General features: G+C 34.3%; 1 protein-coding gene across 1 annotated transcript in view; it reads right to left on the bottom strand.

The window, feature by feature from the left end:
- Positions 1 to 487: 487 nt before the first annotated feature.
- LOC306851822 (zinc finger protein neuro-d4-like) overlaps positions 488 to 21270 on the bottom strand; it is a gene marked incomplete at both ends in the record, with an annotated part of 53419 nt that continues 32636 nt past the window's right edge. The window contains 7 exons of the mRNA XM_079388272.1: positions 488 to 558; positions 1441 to 1522; positions 1657 to 1769; positions 1855 to 1974; positions 18603 to 18734; positions 19284 to 19362; positions 20862 to 20951. Of these exons, the coding sequence (XP_079244398.1) occupies positions 488 to 558; positions 1441 to 1522; positions 1657 to 1769; positions 1855 to 1974; positions 18603 to 18734; positions 19284 to 19362; positions 20862 to 20951 (687 nt within the window). The remainder of the gene's footprint in view (positions 559 to 1440; positions 1523 to 1656; positions 1770 to 1854; positions 1975 to 18602; positions 18735 to 19283; positions 19363 to 20861; positions 20952 to 21270) is intronic.

Here is a 21270-nt window from a genome sequence, read left to right as displayed (position 1 = left end):
CCTGAAGAATATACTGCTAAGAATCAATGGCACGCTGATACCATCTCTCACCAGAGCTAAACCAAATGAAAGCTGAGGTGAGATCATGTGGCACTCGTCTCTTTTGCAGTTGGTGCGTCATGTAATGATGTCACAGAGACTCCTCCCACTGACACGCCCCCCTGAGACTCATGCAAAATGTCTCCTCAGCGACCACCCGTTTGGCACTACTTGTCTAACCACCATAACCTGGAGTCAAACAAGAAGAAGACCTCTCTGATCCATGAAGGAAAGACCTCTTTGGAGGGACTGTTGAGGAAAGGTCTGCTCGAGTCCCAACTGACATACAAAAATGTTAGTCACACCCTACGTTTTCCTTGCAGTCACCATACAGGCAATGGGCAGATGAAACATGTTCTCTTCTGGTGGATGCTGGGGGAGTCTCTTTGGATCTGTGATGATGGGATAGAGTAGGATGAGACTGCTAGGGTGAAGTAGGGCGCGGAGATTAGGTTAGTGTGATGTAGGCGGACGCTTTTTCCTTTAGCTGGCGCAGACACAGATGGCAACTCCAGCTCCCTGCAAAGGAAGAGCCACAAATGTTGTATAATATTGAGGCGTGTAATATTTGCCCAAAGTTAGAAATAGCAGTTCTTGTACACTGCAAAATGTATTGTTTATCGGTATTTTGATCTTTTTTCTTTTTTGTTTTGAGAGAATATATCTAGAATTTAGTTTGATTTTCTTATCAAATTAGGAAATACTGTTTTGTTGTTTTATGCACAAACCTCTATAAAATGGGCTAGATTTATGCAACACACACACCAAAAAATATTATCAGAAAAATTTGATATATATATATATATATATATATATATATATATATATAATATTTTTTCTGTGTATATTATATTTAATCTATAATAAGGTCCCATTAGGTAACATTAGTTAATGCACTTACTAACATTAAGTAACAATGAACAATACATTTGTTACAGTATTTAAAAATGTGTATTTATTAATTGATGTTAATTAATTAAAAAAAACACTAGATTAGCTAGATTTATGCTTAAAACAAACAAAAAAACACTTAAAATATTATATAAATTTTATTTGTTAATGAAGTATTTATTAATTGATGTTAAGTTATATTATATAAATATTGTATACAAAATTATTATCATGAACTTATCTATCTATCTATCTAATTTTGTAATATTCTATATGTATACTTATGTATGTGTGTGTGCACATATATACTTATTTGTATATTTATACAAATTTATATGAAAATAACAATATACTTAAAAATGATAGAATAATATTTAGACATATATGAAAATAACTCCTAGGACTCTATATTATTTTATGAATTTTTACAAATACAAAAATAGTGATTAAGAATATGGTTCTTTTTTATTTCATTTATAAACACATAAATTTTAAACACATAGCACATACCCTCTGGAGGCTCCGACATAGGAGGGCTTAGACAATACATGTGATACCCTCTGTCACAGTCATCACAGAATAAAAGCTGATCCTGTAAAAATAATGCAAGTTGATCCTTGTATGCACATGTCCCCAAACACCAGCGCTGGGGCCCTGGATTAAACAGTTTAGAAGCACAATAAAGAGTGCACTGGAAAAGTAAGTTGCTTGGCTCAGTTGACTTACATCGTTCTCTGATGTTCCGCACAGGCTGCAGGATTTGCACTCGATGCACTGCCAGCGGTAGGTCCTCACCGCCGCCGTCATGTTGACTGTGAACTGCAGGCACGACGGATGACCTGCAAGAGCCCGAGAAGACGGTAATATGTTGAGAAAATTAATAAATCCCATTTCCTAGCGGAGCTTACATGGGTTTGGTCGCACCTGATCGGCCGCAGTCCGCACAGGAAATTAGATCTTCAGGACAGCCTGTTTTCTTTGAGCCTCCTAGACAGAAGTCACAGTAGCCGTTCGGGATGACAGAACCATCGGCTGCTTTTTTGGCTGCAAAGAGAAGAGAAAAGCGTGAAAATTACATGAAAAGAAAAAAGTTAAGAAAATGTTATTATTAAATTATATTAGTTATCACAGACTTACAATGAACATGGTTTACAGCATTATTATTCTAGGTGTATGGTAATTTACAAATATAATATTGTTCATCTGTAATTAATGATTGTTCAAACATTAACCTGCAGTACCATTCAAAAGTTGGGGTTCTGTAAGATTCTAATTTAATTTAAAGAAATTAATACTTTTATTCAGCAAGAATGCATTAAATTGATCAAAAGTCATAGTAAAGGCATTAATTATGTTGCAAAAAATGTTATGCCAAAATAAATGCTGTTCTTTTAAAATTTCAATTTATCAAAAAATGCAGAAAAATTGTATTACGGTTATCAATCAATCAATCAATAAACAAATAAATAAAATAAGAGCAGCAAATCAGCATTTTAGAATGATTTCTGCTGCTGAACATTTATATTTGCCATCACAGAAAGAAATTAAAAATATATTAAAAAAGGAAATAATATTTACTGCATATATAATAGTATTTCACAATATTACTGTTTTATTTTGATCAAATAAATGCAGCCTTGGTATAAATGCAGCCTTGGTATAAATGCAGCCTTGGTATAACATATAACATAAGCATAACATTTTTTTTTCAATACTGACTGCAAACAGTAGTGTAGAATAATTAAAATATTGTACATTGCTAGTTAATTCATTAGCTAATGTTAATCATTTGAACCTTATTGTCAAGTGTTACAAGAAAAAAAAAGAAAGACAATGAATATATGATTTTTTTAAGAAGAAGAAGAAAATTATGTTAGATGTAGAAGTTAAAATGTTGAGAATAGTTGCTATGCAGTCGCAAGGTTTTCTCTGTAATTTTTTGTATATACTTTTCTGCCCATTTTATTATTCGCCAGAAGAAAATCACATGTCTGATAACTCAACAAATAAATATCATTCATGTAGCACAAATACATTGTAATACTGAGAGCTTTCTTCAAATCCCACCCCTAAATATCAGCAATAGTGCGAGCAGCACTAACTAGAGCTGCTCATATGAAGCCCGCCGGATAGTGTAGTGTGTTTCTGTCCATATGTTTCCTATCACAGTGGTATATGGGCCTGCTGACGCCTGCAGTCGGAGCGGAGGGAGGGGGACAGGCTCTCCACTGGGAGAACTGGAGGTCTGTTAAATATTGTCACAGGAAGAGAGGAAACTGCTGTGGAGACAAACAAATGCACAGCAGGAGACTGGTGTATATAATTAACAAGGAAGACAAGGACAGCGCTGTGCAGCACTCAGATCGCCTTGAATTCATGGCTGAACAGGTCTGGCTTTCAGCTGGTTGAATTTAGTGCGACTGGTTTTGCTTGCATATATATATATATAGTAGAAATAAGCATATGTGGCAGTGTAAAACACAACACACACACACACACAGTGATCATGAGCGGGTGATTTGGAGAGCTCTGGCCCTCTCCAGCGAGGTCATTAATCCACTTCATCCTCTAGAGATCCTATCAGTGGGGGAGGGAGCATGTGTGTGTGTTAGAGAGAGAGAGAACGGGGGAATCTGGGCTGTTTTCTTCCCTAATCTCTAGAGAGAAGAGAGAGAAAGGACCAGGATAAGATAAGAGACAGAAGAAGTATTAAAAAACCCAGTGCAGATGAAAAAGTGTTCGCCGTCCAAACCTCTGTGTGAAATCATACGCAAATATCTCCACAAATTACGCATGCAAAGTTGAGCGGGGCAGGAACTGGACCGAAGCAGTTTCTAAATCAAGATGGCATTAGGACGTAGAGTAGAGCTTGTGGTGTGTGAGAGTCTGCATTGTGTTGTGTGGATATCAGAAGCAGCATTAGAGATGAGCACACTGTGTGCTCGGGAGCTGTCCAGGGTGCTTAAAGCCAAACGCTCCACTAATGCATGGGGCAATTCAAAATAGTGCAAATAAATATATACAATCCAAAAATACATTCATTTTATCTGTTGTTTCTAATTTTACAAATAATTATTTGTATTTGTACTCAGCTTTGCAAAATACAGGTTTATGCATTTGTAGGGGGAATCAAATAAACTCCTAGAAAACTGTCAAAATCTTGTTTCAGATTTACTTTTGGAAGTGTTTCACTTTTAAAAAGAAATTTGTCAAACTATTATTATTATTATTATTATAAAAGCAATTCAAATGATCTGTGTCACAAACAAGCCATGATCACTTGTCTTTATCTTTTATGATGATAATAATATGTTAATATATGGCCTGTATAATAATAATAATAATAATAATGATAACAACAGCAATAATAATAATAATAATGATGATGATGATGACGATTATTATTATTATTATTGTTATTAAACTCATATATAAACAATTCAAATAATAATAATAATAATAATAATGATGATGATGATGACGATTATTATTATTATTATTAAACTCATATATAAACAATTCAAATAAACTTGTGTAAAAACATAAACTATGTTTTATGATGATGATGATGATCATGATTATGAAAATAATAATAATTATTATTATTATTAAATGTTGTTGTTGTTGTTGTTGTTGTTTTTGTTGCTGTTGTTGTTGTTAAAACATGGACAAGGCAACAAGTGCTTTTTTGTGGCACATTTTAAAAATGGTTTATATAATAATAATAATTATTATTATTATTATTATTAGTAGTAGTAGTATTGTTATTGTTATTATTGTTGTTGTTGATGTTTTTAAAACATATAATACTACTACTACTACTACTACTAATAATAATAATTATTATTATTATAATAAAAGGTAAACAACAACAATAAGAATAGTTATCATAATCATCATTATCCTCCGCTTCTTGGTCTTAATAAATTAAAATAAACAGGTGTTGGTCTTTAAAGAAGGGCAGTCAGTCTGTCTGCATCTTAGGAACACATTAAAATCCTTTGGACTTTTGGATCATGCAAATGTGTATTTGCAGCTAGTTCTTTAAAATGTCTGAAAAAGCACCTGTCTCATGAATAATAATGAGAGGTATTTCTAATATGCATGTGTTCAAATCTAGTGTAAATCTAGCACATTTACGACACTTGAGCACAGTGCTTCAAGAGCATTTAAAGAAAATCTCTTTCTGCAGTTGCTATTGAGCTGATCTGAAATCAAGACAGCCAATCAGACCGGAGCTTGCTGTTTTTGTGTGTAACCAGATGGTCAGTCGATGGCTCATTGGCCTGAAGCTGAGACTAGCATACAGCGAGCAACCAGTTCACACTTGCCATGCCACTCACTTTAATAATCAGTGGGTAAAAATAGTAAAAGCTAGTTTAAACAGAGAACGAGAGGTTGGAATGCAAATTATAAGGATAATTACTGAAAGCTGGGCAGTTCACCGAAAATAAGGAACCAAAGACTCAAAGGTTAGCTTCACGTTCACACTGCATAATTAGAGCATAAAAACTGGTGAAGGAGTGAACTGCTCTCCAGGAAGCAGCGTACAATCTGTCCTACACAAATATTGGCTGCAGAATATGACATGAGGGTGAATAAATAATGACTGCATTTTCATTTTGGGGTAAACTATTCCTTTAAAGAATGCAGAAGAGTTAATTTTATAGAAAACAATCCATATGAAACTCATATTTCATTTAATACTGATAATAATAATAATGTTAATGTTAAATTGTATTTCTAACCCTGATTGACAATACTGTGGCAAAGATTATTCTATGAAAAGTTATGAAAAACATATTGACTAATATAGACTGAAAAGTGGTAACCTGTGAATATTACTTTAAAAAAGCTATTTCTACCTGATTTAAACCATTAAAACTAGTTTTCAGCTAGGTTTTAGTTTGTTCGGTGATGTTAAATAATATGTGTGGCTTGAATAAAACCAGTTATTTTAGACATTTTTAGGCATTTTGATTTCTTACAGTTTTTAAAAGGAGAATTAAAAAGTTACGAGAGGAAATCTATTATTTTGTCCCTCCGTCTTTTTTGCCTGTCTCAAAGAGTGCTCACAAGTCCCTGAGGAGTGCACACATACACAAACACACATCTCCATCTGAACACACTCTCCTGCTGTCTCACATGTACTAAACACAAACAACATATATGTATAAAATAAAGGCTTGAATAAATGACCTGAAAGAGCAGAGAGTGAATCAGCAGTTTCTGGCATGAGCGCAGGGCTGCCCTGTAGCCTGCCTGACTCCAGCAAAAGCCTATCAATGATTAAAAGCCTGCAGTCGTGTTTAAGGTGTAGTGTTCGGATGTCAGCCACAGGCAATCAATCCTGCTTTCTCGAACATGCACACACACACATATTCACACCAAACAGAAAGATGGGAGGAGAGAGAGAAGCAGACAGATGCTCTGTTCCAAAGTCTTGTGGCAGCATGTTAAGGCATAAGGCGTGATCCCCACACAAAGCCTGTTCCAAAAGGTATAGGAAGCTTAATTACGATGCCCTCTAAGATACCTCATACCTCATTTCAGCCACGTTTCCTTTGTGGAAAAGGAAATCCCAGAATGAAAGTTCACTACACTTAGACAAAATTCACTCATTTAGAATGCCAAAAAACCCTTGTGTAATTATAATGCAGTATAAAGAAATATGAATCTATAAATATATATTGATTAAATATATCAATATACAATTAACTACATTTGATCAAAATAATTTACCATATGTACTACCACTAAACTTCCTGATGTCTATTGTGATGTCTACAATAAAAAAATATTTGATTCCATATAAAACTTCTTATGTAAAAAATATTTAATTCAGTAATAATAATAATAATTTATTTTGTATTTAAATATACTTATATCATTATTGTTGTTATTAATATACTAATTATACATTCTATTTATATATAACATTTCAAATTGTGTTCATGAAATTATAGTTATGAAAGTTATATCTCAATAACACCTTATTATTTACATATATTTTCTAATATGATTTATAATAATAATGCAATGTGTTATATATTGTTAATATAATAATGTAATATAATATAATTATTATTAAACAGTGAATTTATTCATTATGTGTTTATTCATTTATTAAATCATTAATCTAGGTGATACAATTTAAGATGATAAATTCCATTCAATATGAAACTTATATTTTTAATTCAATAATAATAATAATACTTTGTAATTACTTGTAAATACTCGTACTATTATTATTAATGTTAATATAATATAATTATTATTTACATATACTTAATAAAATGCTTTATAATGCTACTAATACAAATTATAATAGATTTGTATTAATAGTTTATTAAATACCTTGTTTAATTAAGGCATTATAAGATGCCTATATAAAGTCTTGTTTCATTAGCTTAATATCATGCTAACGCCAAACTCTATTGAAGTTGAGTCGAGTCTCCCATGCAGAGCTGCTGCCTATGAAGAGTTTTCCAAATCAGTCACTTTTGGGTTTCCATGACAGTTAGGAAGCTGCTTTTCTAGAAGACATCTGTCTATGCAGACAGCAGACAGCGAGGCAGCACACTAGGTATTAGAACAAAGCCCTATATTAACACAAAAAAGAAGATGTGAAGAACAGAGAGATGAGTCAAGCCAAAAGAAAAACATCGATAGATAGTTTTAGAGACAGATGCAGGAGTTTCTTTGCCATGCCTTCCTACCTCCCTAAATCTTTCCCAATGCAGCATTTGGCCAATTATGAGGAGAATGCAGGCAGAACACCACACTTCACAGCTTTCAAGTGTGTCTGCAGCCCCATGGGAATCCAAAGACAGAGATAGCATGAGGAATCCTCAAATACCTCCCTCCCTTATCATTTCTCGCTCTCTCCGCACCCCTCACTTCTCCAAATGATGCTATAGTGACACCCTTCTATTTTAGCAAGCTCACACGTCTCTAATTAGGACACAATTGGCTGGGAGAGAAAGCAGCTCAAAGCAACAGCGCCACAGAAAGTTCTCGCAAGCACCTGTTGGCACAAACCATTCCATGGTCACACATCCCAAAAAACTTGAGGCAATCCAACTAGAATCACGCAAAAGCATTTTAGCAGCATCTCTCACACTAATAAAGATGATTCCACATGCCTGATCTGACGTGTACTTCACTGTGACTGAGAAATAAGGGTTAGATTAAAGCCAGAGAAAGACAGATGCGCATTTAGGAAGTCAAGCAGCGCATGAGTCATTGATGGAGCGCAATATCATTCTGCGCCATTTTTTATTTGTCCATCAGTTCAACAAAATGCATGTACATAAATACATAAACGTCAAAAGAGCCATTTAATTAAAATTTCACATCTTTTGTCACATTAGAAATGTATTTACTGTCACTTTTGATCAGTTGAATAAGTCTTTGCAGCTTTTGAATGGTAGTGTTCACATAAAAATATTAAGCAGTATAAACCGTTTTTAACATTGATAATTATAATAAAGGTTTATTGAAGAAAAAAGCATCTTGCAGTGATTTCTGAAGGATTCAGCTTGCACAGGAAGAAATTACATTCTAAAATGTATTAACATAGAAAACAGTTGTAATATTTTACAATAATACAACAGTTCTTTCCGGTTCTCAAATCTGATTGGCTGAGAGCCTTTTCCAGGTGTGCTATATTCTAGTGATAACAGAACTCCAACTATTTAACCATTTGTATCACTCCGCTTGCAGTATTTCTCAGAGTGAGTGTCATGGCGGTCGCCCAAATGCAATATAATTTTATAGATAATACTGTTTTTGTGTCATGGAATGTATTTTTAAGAGTTTTATAGGCGAGAATGTAGTGTTTTTTAGACTTCAAATATGTGGTTTGTTAATAAACATCTATTTGAAAATTTGCTTCAGTGTTTTTGGAGATGTGAGCTCCAGAGCATCAGCATTCAGCACTCATAAACCCGACGAGAGTGCCTCACATTGGCCAGATCTTCTGGAATTTGCTGCTGGCTCTGATGTATCTATAGTGCTTAAGCATGAGATATCATTTGTTTGGGGTAAATCTAATGGGTAGTTTTTGGTCTCATTAATCTATAATTTGTTCCAGAGCAAATAGTTTTGCTTTGTAATTTTGACTGAATTATCTAGCAATGTTTATGATGGCTGTTGTTGTTTATTAAATATTATTATTCAATAAATAATATTTTATATAAATAATAGTATTTAGTATTGAGAAACAATGTGAGGTTCGTGATGTTGATTTTAGTTACATTGTTCCGTCATTAGATGGCAAGAAAAGACCGTTTTTATGAGTGAGTCAGCAGTAAAGACTTTTTTTTATGAAAGAGACTGAAAAGGTTATAAACAAGGACGTTATTTTTACTAAACAGTAGCTTGTAAGATGTATCCGACAAATGCACTGAGCAGTGCTGTAATCTGAAATCACCCTTGAAAGATAGTACGACAAAGATATCGCTTTCATAAAACATAAAAACTAATGTTTTATTGTGAATATGAGACTGATCTGAAAAATGAATGCTGTATCATATGCAGGTAATCACACTCAGTCACTACAATAAGCTTTTAATGAAGTAACTCAACGTTCCTTCGTTACTAGTTTTGACGTGACATTTTATAATTAGTAACGGAGGCTTGAGCTCAGCTGTTAAACTGTCAAACTGGGATCTGAATCCATGGCGGAAGTTCTGAATAAAAAGAGGGTTTTTAAATACATTCCGTTGTTGTCTCTTTTTTTATTTTCACACTTGTGCTGTCAAACTGTTGTATAAATGAAATATCACACTCATAGCCATGCAATATGTCTGTATATCAGCATACTGTGATTACCAACGGCCAAATCACAGCCGTGCTGATATACAGTCATATCACACTGCTACTTGTGTGATACTGCTCATATATCATATGCTAAATCATTTTCTGTTGATGACAGCCATATTTACCCAAAATACTCCTTTATCATGTGCCTTATACTGCGGAAAACCTCACAAAATAGCATCTCCTGAACCAAACTAGCTTTAAAATAGGACATAAGAGGCACCTCATTAAGTTTTGCTGCAGTGTGGATGGATTTTACACAAACAAATGACACATTCCACATACAAACCCCCTCCTGAGCTCAGCTTTATTACTGCTACATCTTTGCCTAATCAGTTTTTGAGGTTGCCCGCATGCTGCACCCAACTTCTTGACCATGACAAATGGGGTGGACTTCTAATAACCCCCTTCATCATATTACCACAGACACACATACACACGTCCATGTATGCTTACACATAAACAAACAGCATTTTTAGAATTGGGTTAGGAATACAAATAGACAAGTACCAATCATAAACTAAAAGGAAACTTTTTTGGTATAAATGAATGTATTAAGCTGATGTTAAATAATAATTTTGACTTCAATAAAATCAATTAATTTAGATGTTACCACCGTTAGTTTACTATGTTTTTCTGTAACCAGTGCGTACAATATTTTAGGGAATTGGAAATAATTGTCAATATAAAATAAAATAAAATAATATAATATAATATTGGTTTGATCAAAATATTGTGAAATATTATCAGAATTTAAAATAACTCTTTTCTATCTTTATTTCAGCTCAAAATGTATATATAGAAGGCATTTTAGTATTGTATAGGCCTCAAATGTTTGTCCAGTCAGTGGCTGAGTTGCATAACAGACCTTAAACAGAAGGACATTGTGAAAGGAGAGGAGGATCAGCTTTTGGTGCATAATAAAACCTGATCTATGGTTGCGGTGCACACACACACACACACAACCCAATGCTGTGAGAACCATGGTGACAGAGAGCTCTATTATTGAGTATGGAGCAGCACATACACACAGAGTATCCTGCATCCCAAAACATTGAAATAATGCCACGATCATACCATTCTTTGAATGTGTTCACAAAAGCAAAACTACGTTCCAACACAAAAAGGAACAGAATAACACAAACACACACAAGCACCAGCATAATGAACCTTCACACCGCAATCCTTCACACAAGACAACATTCACAGAAATGTACTGTATATGCAAGTGGGAAAACACACTCCAGTGAGACTTTTCCACTCTCCAACTTTCAAAGAACAGATGGAAACTATAAACATTTGAAAATCAATATTTCCAATGCACAACCCTGGGATTGTGAATCCAGAACAACCTCATGTAATATATATTATACTTATGACAGTCCATGATACCCCTCATGCTGAATGATTTTTGTACTCTCTGTCCTTATATACCTTATATATACCTTATATATATATTATACATTTCCTTAGATATATGTATGTTTATAAAGAATGCGAAAGAGAGGTCAGGAGTGCAATAAGCTCTTTTTAGGGAGCATATGCAGAATTTGACTCTGTGCCTTCCATCTATAATAACAACTGATATGTATATGCGCATGTCATTTGCAAGGTTAGGTCAGTTACTAGAAGTAAATGCATGTATAAAATATTTTCCATGCATTATACAAAATATCATGTTTTTATTATATTTAAAAATAATAAAATAAAATTTAATTAAAATTAAAAAATAATAAAATTAAAATAATAATGTTTTAATAATATGAATAATATTATGTGACCCTGGACCACAAAACATAAGTAGCACGGGTATATTTGTAGCAATAGCCAAAAATACATTGTATGGGTCAAAATGATTGATTTTTCTTTTATGCCAAAAATCATTAGGATATTAAGTAAAGATCATGTTCCATGAAGATATTTTGTAAATTTCCTACCTTAAATATATCAAAACTTAAATTTTGATTAGTAATATACATTGCTAAGGACTTCATTTGGACAACTTTAAAGGCGATTTTCTCAATATTTAGATTTTTTTGCACCCTCAGATTCCAAATTTTCAAATAGTTGTAACACATGTATGTGTGTGTGTGTGTGTATGTTTATATATATTCTTTATATATTTATATTCTTTTACAAAAAAAAAAAAACATTAAAAGTAAAGTGATTAACTTAATAGAATACGTAATATTTTTTTAGCTTCTGGTACTAAACTTTTTATCTGAACATGTTTACAAAGAAAGTGAAGAAAAGAAAGAGCAAAGAAAATGAGAGAAAGGATGGCGTGGTGAGAGTCTAAATTATCCTAAGGAGGCAGTCTAGCCAAACAGCCCTCGGCCCTCTTCTTAATACAGAATAGCAAATGAGGCAGAACGCAGTATAACTCAACACTACTGTCTGCCCTCATATATATGCCAAATCATAAAGAGAATTCAGCAAGTCTCTCTCTTTCTCTTTCTTTCTATCTCTCTCTCTCTCACTCTCTGATTTAATGAACCTCCCTGCCCTCCATCCTCAAACCTAGAGAAACTCCAAACTCCACTGCCTCTGTCTCTCTCCCTCCCTGCTCTCGATGTACATATAACAACCTATTCTTTATAGCAGGAGTCTGGCTGGCCAGTCTCCATGGCAACACCATTGCTAGGCAACAGCCACTGCTCTTCCTGCTTTGTTGCGGAGCAGACAGAAGTGCAGCTGTGGCAGGTACAGCCGAGGCCTAGCGGAGCGTGGAGTGCAGACAGGTAAACTCACACAGACAAGTATACTTTTGAGTCTAGTGTATAATTAGACTTTTCTTGAGTCATTTTTATGTAATGCATTACCAAAGTATTCACAATGCATCATAATATAGCATTACAGGTTTTCATAAGCAACTGTAAAGCAGTTTCAATACATTAAAATAGTTGCCTGTTCCAATTTAAAGATTATAATGCATAAAACTCATTATGTTTTTAATTCATTATGCTCTTCCATGTACAAAATTGCTGTTTTCTGAATGCATGCTCTTTGTTTTATTGTTTAATATTTTATTTGGAAATATTTGTAATGTTTTGTTGTAATGTTCATTAACATGAGTGATGTTCTTCTTTCCTTTCTGCTAATTTTATCTGTGGATTATTAGGTAATGTTAACCAAAGGCCAAATAAATGCATGAAATTATAATGTATTATAACTGAGGGTATTATACAATATATAATAATATATATATAATAATGTTTTATAATGCATTAACCAATCTATCTATCTATCTATCTATCTATCTATCTATCTATCTATCTATCTATCTATCTATCTATCTATCTATCTATCTGTGTGTGTGTGTGTGTGTGTGTGTGTGTGTGTGTGTGTGTGTGTATATATATATATACATATATATAATTTAAGGTGAAACAAAAGAGAAATAAATTAATAAAGGAAACAATAACAATAAAATGACAAAATTACTATAAATAAAAATTATTAATAATGAAAATACAATATTAATGAAAGTAATAATAATATTTATATATAATAGTATAACCAATATAGGAAAAATATTCCCACTCACTCTTTACAGTCTCAACCTATATATACAGACTTGATATAAAACATTTATATAGACTTGTATATAAACAGATTTATATACAAACATATGTATACAAACTTGATTTTAAAATGTGTTTCATTATCTAGTATTGTTTAAAGGCTCTTTGAGGCATAATGCTATTCATTATTGCTTTGTTTTAACCACGATAGCATGATTTTTGCCATCTGTTTATTACAAATGACTGTTGTGCTGCTGTTGATAAGTTCAGCCTCCTCTCGTTCCCAGGTGTGCTGATATGCCATTATTATTTGTGCCGTGATTCAGCCTCACAATCACGATTCCTCTCGTACAAACAGCATGAGGGAATTCATCTGAAGAAGGGAGTCATTCCGAGCTTTCAGAGCAGTTTGCTTACCAGCCATAATCACCGCAATTGTTCATAAAAAAAAAAAAGAGTGTGTGATTACTCAGGTGCTTGTGTTTGTGTTATATGTAGAGGAGAAAAATAAAAGCAGGGAGTGTGGAAGGGGGGGGGGGGGGGGTAAAAATTTAGGAATGAAAGCAAACAAACAGACAGAAAGACAGATCAAATCTGACCTTCAACGCAATGAAAAACATCAACCCCCCCACCACCACCACCACACAAAAAAAAAATTCAAAAACCCTGCTACCCTTCCAACGGTCCTCCTGCTAACCACGTGTCTTCATAAAACTCTGAATCTCAATGTACACTCATATTCATTTTTCATAAACATTTTCACCACATCTCAAATGATCTATTTTGTTTAATAATGGTGATGGAAATGTCATTTTAAAAATTTATTGAGTTAAATGTCCCAATCTTTTTGTCTCACAAAAGTAGCTAAAAAAGTAAGTAGAAGCACTAAAAAGGAAATAAGTAAAAACTAAAACTGAACTAAAATGGAAATAAAAAATAAATAGAATAAGCGTCAATTTACAGTATAATCTTGGATAATATTTGCTGTACATTCATTTTAATTTTACACAGTATTACTTGTATCATTTATTCCAATTAAATGACAGTTGCATACTGTGACTTTACAGTGAACAGAACCAGGGATTTTTATACAGTAATCTCTTCTAAATCTAGCACAACTGTTATGCTGAGATGTTCACAGTACTATGCTGGCTTTAGCTTCCCAGCATGCACTAGGGCATAAATAAATGATGTTGTTGAATTTTTAACTATTTGTTGGGCGATTCGGCTGTTGCTGTCATTGCATTCATATTAGGTTACTTGTTTTGTAATGTTCAGGGTTTATTTTGATTGTCACCATGTGCAACAGTATTTCTCCAAACTCATTATTTCCCTTTCTGTTCATACAAGATTATGTTATTTCTGTACTTTAACATTCCATATTGCCAAATATAATATAAACTGATATAGTTAAAAGCTAATCATCATGTCGGGCTTCTTGTCTCTATGTATAACAATGCAACGCATTGTATTCTGTAACACAATTACACTGGATGGGAGAAAATTAATTAAAAGTTAAGAACTTCTCAGCTAAAGGGAATGTTAATTATCATAATGAAAAAGAACACAACTATTTATACTCTTATCTCACAATGCAGAGAAGTTATCTTTTTTCCACAGTATTTTCTCGTGTTAGGACAGAGAACGGCAATAATTTTACTTTAAAATTCTGAAAATTAGGGTTAAATCTTGGTAAAATGCTGATGTTTTTTGAGAGTGTGGGTGCAGAGAGAGTGTATGTGTGAGTGCGAGCGTGTGGGGGAGGATTTTAACTAGAGCTCCCAAATCCAATTTTCAGGTGCACATCTAGAGGGTCGACCTCAAATGCAAACAGCGATCCCCCCACCATCTAGCCCTCTACCCTTTTCCCTTCACATTGACACCAGACAGCACCCCTCCCCCCAGACTCTGCTGGACAGCCCCCAAAACCCCCTCCGTCCCACCAGCAGCACCACAACACTATATGAAAAAGAATATGAACAGGCATGAATTTTAATGCAATCGCTCATCTCAGCCAAGCAGCCTCACTTCCGCAGTGGAAAAAATACAGAGAACTGATAGATGAATCTTAAATCAAAAGGAGATAGGCATAGGCAGAAAGACAAGGGTGATGGGGGAAAAAGAGAGAAAGCGAGAAAAGGATGGCAAAGGAGTAGAATGGAGAAAGACGGAGAGCGAGAACGAGAGGCGAAATCTCATCTCTTGGCTGAATAATCTGTCATTCATCAAACTGATAGAACAGAGAGAGGTAGAACAGCCGTAAAACCAAATAAAGGCAGAGGATGGGAATTTCGGATTTGGTCTGGCTCCAATTCTCCATCTTGAGTTGGACGGCTCTAGCTATCATGCCTACATCTACATCTTTCTCTTTTGGTCTAAATATTGCATGAATAATGCATGGGCCTAGGTTTCATTAAAACCTCTCTTATTAATAATATTGCTCGTGGTGGAGTAGGGGAATACGGGATGTGTGTGTGTGTGTGTGTGTCTGTGTGTGTGTGTGTGTGTGTGTGTGTGTGTGTGTGTGTGTGTGTGTGTGTGTGTGTGTGTGTGTGTGTGTGTGTGTGTGTGTGTGTGTGTGTGAAATGAGAAAACGTACCATCCTGCAGACGCTCACGTTTGCGTTCTGCCTGAAAATCCTGCAAAATTTAACCACTAATATTCAGTGCTAACCAGCTTTGGAATCAAAAAGCCAGTGGCGGTAAAAGGTAAACAGAACGATGGGCAGGCCGTTTCAGCCAAGCACTCAGCCAGATAACTCTGGGAGGCAAATGGGCATGATTTCACAAGGACACTGCAATGAGGTCACTGTTACCTTGCCTTTGTCAGGAAAAAAAGGATATAGACTGAACACAACAAAGCCATAAACAAGGAGTGGAAGATCTTGATACTGATACATGACTTCAGCATGATACAGTGTGAACTGCAGTGCAAAAAATGCATGTTCCTAATCAGTATTTTTGTCTTTTTGTACCAGTAAAAATATCAAAACTAAAAATTAATTCAACAAGATCAATTTTTCTTGTGCAGCAAAACTGTGTAAGACTTATTTTCAGAGAATTTAATGTGTTAAGCATAAAAACCATTCAGAAGTATGGGGTCAATACAATTTGTTTTAAAGGAAATAAATACATTCATTCAGCAAGGACACATTAAACTGATCAAAAGTGATAGTAAAATTCTCTTTCAAATAATCTTTCTATTCATCAAAGAATCTTAAAAAAAATGTATTACCATTTCCACAACAATATTAAGAAGCACAACTGTTTTCAACATTGATAATAATAAACGTTTCTTCAGCAGCAAATCAGCATATTAGAATGATTTCTGAAGGATCGTGTGACACTGAAGACTGGAGTAATGATGCTGAAAATTCAGGAATAAATTATATTTTAATATATATTCAAAATATATATTTTAAATTGAAATAATATTTCACAATATTACTGTTTTTACTTTTATTTTTTGATCAAGTAAAAGCAGTATTGGGAACATAAGAGACATATTTCAGAAACATTAAAAAAAATATCGTACCTACCCCCAACTTTTAAACAGTAGTGTATATAAAATATTGTGATGATTATTATTTTTATATTATAATATAACATTTCAATATAATACTTTTCATATATTTCAAAATGAACTCTATGATATGTTCAATTAGAAAAGTTTTTAATTATAGTAAAATATGCTGTTTTACTGTATTCTTGATCAAATAAATTTCACTTTGGTGAGCAAACGAGACAAAAAATAAAATAAAGAAATTAAAATCTTACTGACCCCAAACTTTGACAAGCAGTGTATATCTCACTGAATTCTGTTAGATTTATGCTTAAAAATTGCCAATGGAAAAAAAAAAACATTTAATGTAAAATTTGCTTCTCAGGTAAATGTATCTTGTTGTCAGGACATTTGTACTGGAAAATGACAAAATACTGTTTACAAAAACTGCAGTGTGGCTCCTTATAGTAATGCATGTGTGAGATGATTAATACCCTTTTCCACCAAAATGGTGCTGGTGCTCAGGGACGTCGCTCAGAACTGTACCACATTTTTACTTCAGAGCCAAATGATGCAACGAACTATTACTACATACCCAAGTCTTTTTTCAGACAGATTTTTTGGCAGATCGCATTCAAATCCATTTTACAGAAGCAAAAAACACACACATTAAATCCAATGTTTTTAAAATGCATCTCAGTCCATTGGATTTCAAATCATTGTTATTTTTGTCATTGGCCGTTCTGTGCATGTAATATTTTTTACATACAAGTCAGCAGTTTTGGACACAGTATATGCATGAATGTGTAAAACATGCCTTGGGACTTTAGCACCGTGGTGAGATGTGAAGACGTGGACAGAAGTAAAAAGTTCAATTTTCCATCGTGTTTTTCCACATTGCCAGCTATTCTTCGTTGTTCTATAAGAAAGTCTCTTGGCATCACGCTGACTCATTATATCATAAATATAGCAGCTGATGTGGATATGATATTGACAACAGTGTCTTCACAAACGGATCCAAATTCATCACTTGCGAAATGATAGTACGATCACCGAATCCAAATTGGATTTGTGTGCAATGTGAACACAAGCTTTGTTTAGAAGTCTTTTACTTGTGGTAATTTCCAGAATTACAAGATGACAAGTCGCAGATTCTACTGTGTTAACGTCTTCAGAACCAGATATTCGTTTCTATGTGTCTATGGAAACCCAAAGAATATAACGCCAAATGGATCCAGGCATTGTTGTTGATGACAAAATACTTAATAACGATGTTAATTCACCACAAGAACAAAGAAAGAAGAATCCTGTTAATATTATAGGAGTCCAATATAAAAAGAATAAAATTCATAGTAATCAATTCACACATATTTGTAAATAAAATCTTTTTATTTCAGACAGATGGGGAAAATAAAGTGGCTGGAGTAGCTGTGCAGCACAACAAAAGTACAAGAGGACAAAACAGGGAGTCAACTGCTGCATTGCGCACTTCCAGTCAGCTCTGTTGATTAGAATGAACGATCTAGTTCGGTCATGAGTAGTTTTGTAAACTTTAATTGAATGCCGCCCCTGGTTCCTGGCGATAACGGTGCCTGGTTTAAGACCAGCAGGATTATGAGGCCGAGTCAATTTGGTCCAGGCCAGAAGCACCTTTAATTCATCGGAAATGCGTGGAACAGGGCTAGATTGGACAGTGGCTCCAGCACCAGCACCGTGGTCAGTGGAAAAGGGGTATGAGAGTGGGTGAGTTGTGTTAGAATAGTGGTACTCTGTGGGTTGTGGTATGAGTGTGTAATCCATGGCTGAGGCTGATGCTGGGCTCACGTTTGTGGTTGTTCTTGCGCTGGAAGGGCAGTGTGTGCCGTTCGGAGTCTTCCTCACCCTCCTCATCTGCCAGGTGTGTGTGAGTGTAATGATAACTCAAACCTGGACGGTTCTTGTAGCGCTTCCCACAAACTAAACACAAAGAAAAACACAAGGAAATAAAAAGAGTTGAATTGTTTCGTTTGTAGTTTGGTTAATCTTGTCATAAAAATATATATATATATAATTATTATTATTTAATTTACCATCAATAATTAAAATTAATTTTACAATAAAATAAATACAGTTCATTTTATTTAAATTCAAGAATTAAAATTATTTGTAAATATTATATTTGTATAGCTATTAGCTAAGTGTTATTGTTGGTGTTATTATTATTACTATTAATAACACTGTTATTGTTAATATTTACTATCAATCACTATTTTAATTCATTCATTTTTAATAATTAAAATTATATTTTAATTAATTATTAATAATATCTCATTTTAATAATTAAAAATTAACAATTAACAAACAATGAAAGTTGACATCAAACATCCCATTATCAGGAGAACTGCATGTTTATATGGCTATATGGTCCTCTGTTACTAGTTCTAATATCCTTTCCCCATGCTGTGTTTAATAATGAATGTGGAAATCTATTCTGCGTTCTTTTGTTTATTTGCGCATGATACTCACTGTCACACACATATGGCTTGTCTCGATCCTCTTGGGATGCTGGTTCCTGTCTCTTTCTCATCCCCCCAACACCACATGCCTGGACACATCAAAAAATCGTATGTAAACACACAGATTCATTTACAGTTGGCAACCAGTCTATTTTACACAGGTGCGGCTAGAGAAGCATTGTTATTTTGGCATGGCGGAGCCCCCATCCCACTTCCTCCTTCAAGCTTTAAGCAAATCCTCTTACACAGCATTAATTACACCTAGCACACAATTATCACAGCATCTCTTCCACACACTGCCGGATAACTATGTGGGGTGTGAGAGATCTTAGAGGAAGTAGTGTGCCCCAATTAACAGCACAGAAGGTGAGAGATTCTAGGGACTGAATCGAAGACATTCTGTTTGTTATCCTTGTTTGTATTTCTGCTAGACTTGACTACTAAAACTTGCATGCATTTCTGTCAGGGTTGTGCACCATACATTGTCCTGTAAATTACATTTGATTTCACATGTAGGTAGAATTAAAAAAAAATAATAATTTGGTTAATTTAATATTTTACCATCAACAAGTACACATTTCTATTTTAAGAATTTTGCCTCCAGTTTCTGCATCGATATGCATTGTATTATCATGTAAATTTGTGTAAAATTCATCATATACAATATTTAAATCCACATGCCTCGTCTTATTTCACTTGTGAACCTTGTATCTCAACGCAAAAAGCAATTTTGTAAAGTCTTCTTTCTTCAGGCTGTGGTTATTTCATGCCTTGAATGCATTTCTGTACAGAACCACTTAACGATTCCAGCCTTTCATGTATGTGGGGTTATAATTACAGATTAACTTAGCCATGTTTTCAGTGTGCTATCACACATCAGGTGTTGTCTTTAAAGTGGTATTAAAGGAGGTTTTTCACGGCTGTACGGAAGGAGCTGCTTTGAATCAACACAGCCAGTGGAACGCAATGATGAAAGCTACGCAGGGATCAAACCTGGAGATGTGCTAAACACCCATAATGGATCAATGGCTGATGAGCTACAATGGTCTGCTTTGTTCAGACAGCAGCCTTGAAGAAACAGGAATCCTAGATTAAACAAAGAACCTGCAGAGCTCACTGCAAACCTGTGATATATTAATACAAAACCTTGGATTGCGGGTCTAATTGCTACCAAGAGCAGAGGTTCTCAAATGGTCAGTTGCAACCCAAAAACCTTTAACATGTTTGTTTTGACAGCAGGAAACAAAACAATACTGAATGTAAATAATAAATTGTTTCTGACCATATAATACATAGTTATGAGAGCAAAATCACTTATCAACTTCTAAAAGATTAGCAAAACTACATCTAGTCAAACTCTAGAAACTCCATCTAATTGCATCGAAACCATTAAAAGGTACACAAAATTTAGACCCATATACATTTGGCTCGGCACTTGATTGCCAATGTTGAAATGAGTTTTTAAGCAAAACCAGTTGAGTCTTGTGAGTATTCAGCCTACAAAACTGTATGATTCACTCTAGTATTAGTATGATTCATACTAATTAATTAGTGACTGGAGAACATGTTATAGCTGCATGTGTTTTACCCGTCCTTTGGTGCGATTCTTGCGTTTGGGAACATCCTCCTCCATCTCATCCATGTCCAGCTCATGAGGAAAATCTCCCACCAGCAGCTTCTGTGACCACAAGAAAAGACCAGCAATTATGAGTCAGCTGTACTGTATGAACAACACTAGAATGTCAAACAAGCTGGTGAAGGAAAGACGAGTGGGAGAATAAAAGACCCTAAGAAAAACCATATGGAAAATATGCTTTACATTAGTTCACAGTAAACATTAGCATGGAATGGTATTAAAGGGGTCATTGGATGCCCATTTTCCACAAGTTGATATGATTCTTTAGAGTCTTAATGAAAAGTCTGAAACATACTTTGGTTAAAATGTCTCAAAGGTAGCGTAAACCAACAATCTATTTACCTTGTCAAAAACAGCTCTG

This window comes from Barbus barbus, assembly GCF_936440315.1.
Source record: "Barbus barbus genome assembly, chromosome: 31".
Lineage (NCBI taxonomy): Eukaryota > Metazoa > Chordata > Actinopteri > Cypriniformes > Cyprinidae > Barbus > Barbus barbus.
This window is presented reverse-complemented; position numbering and strand designations above follow the sequence as displayed.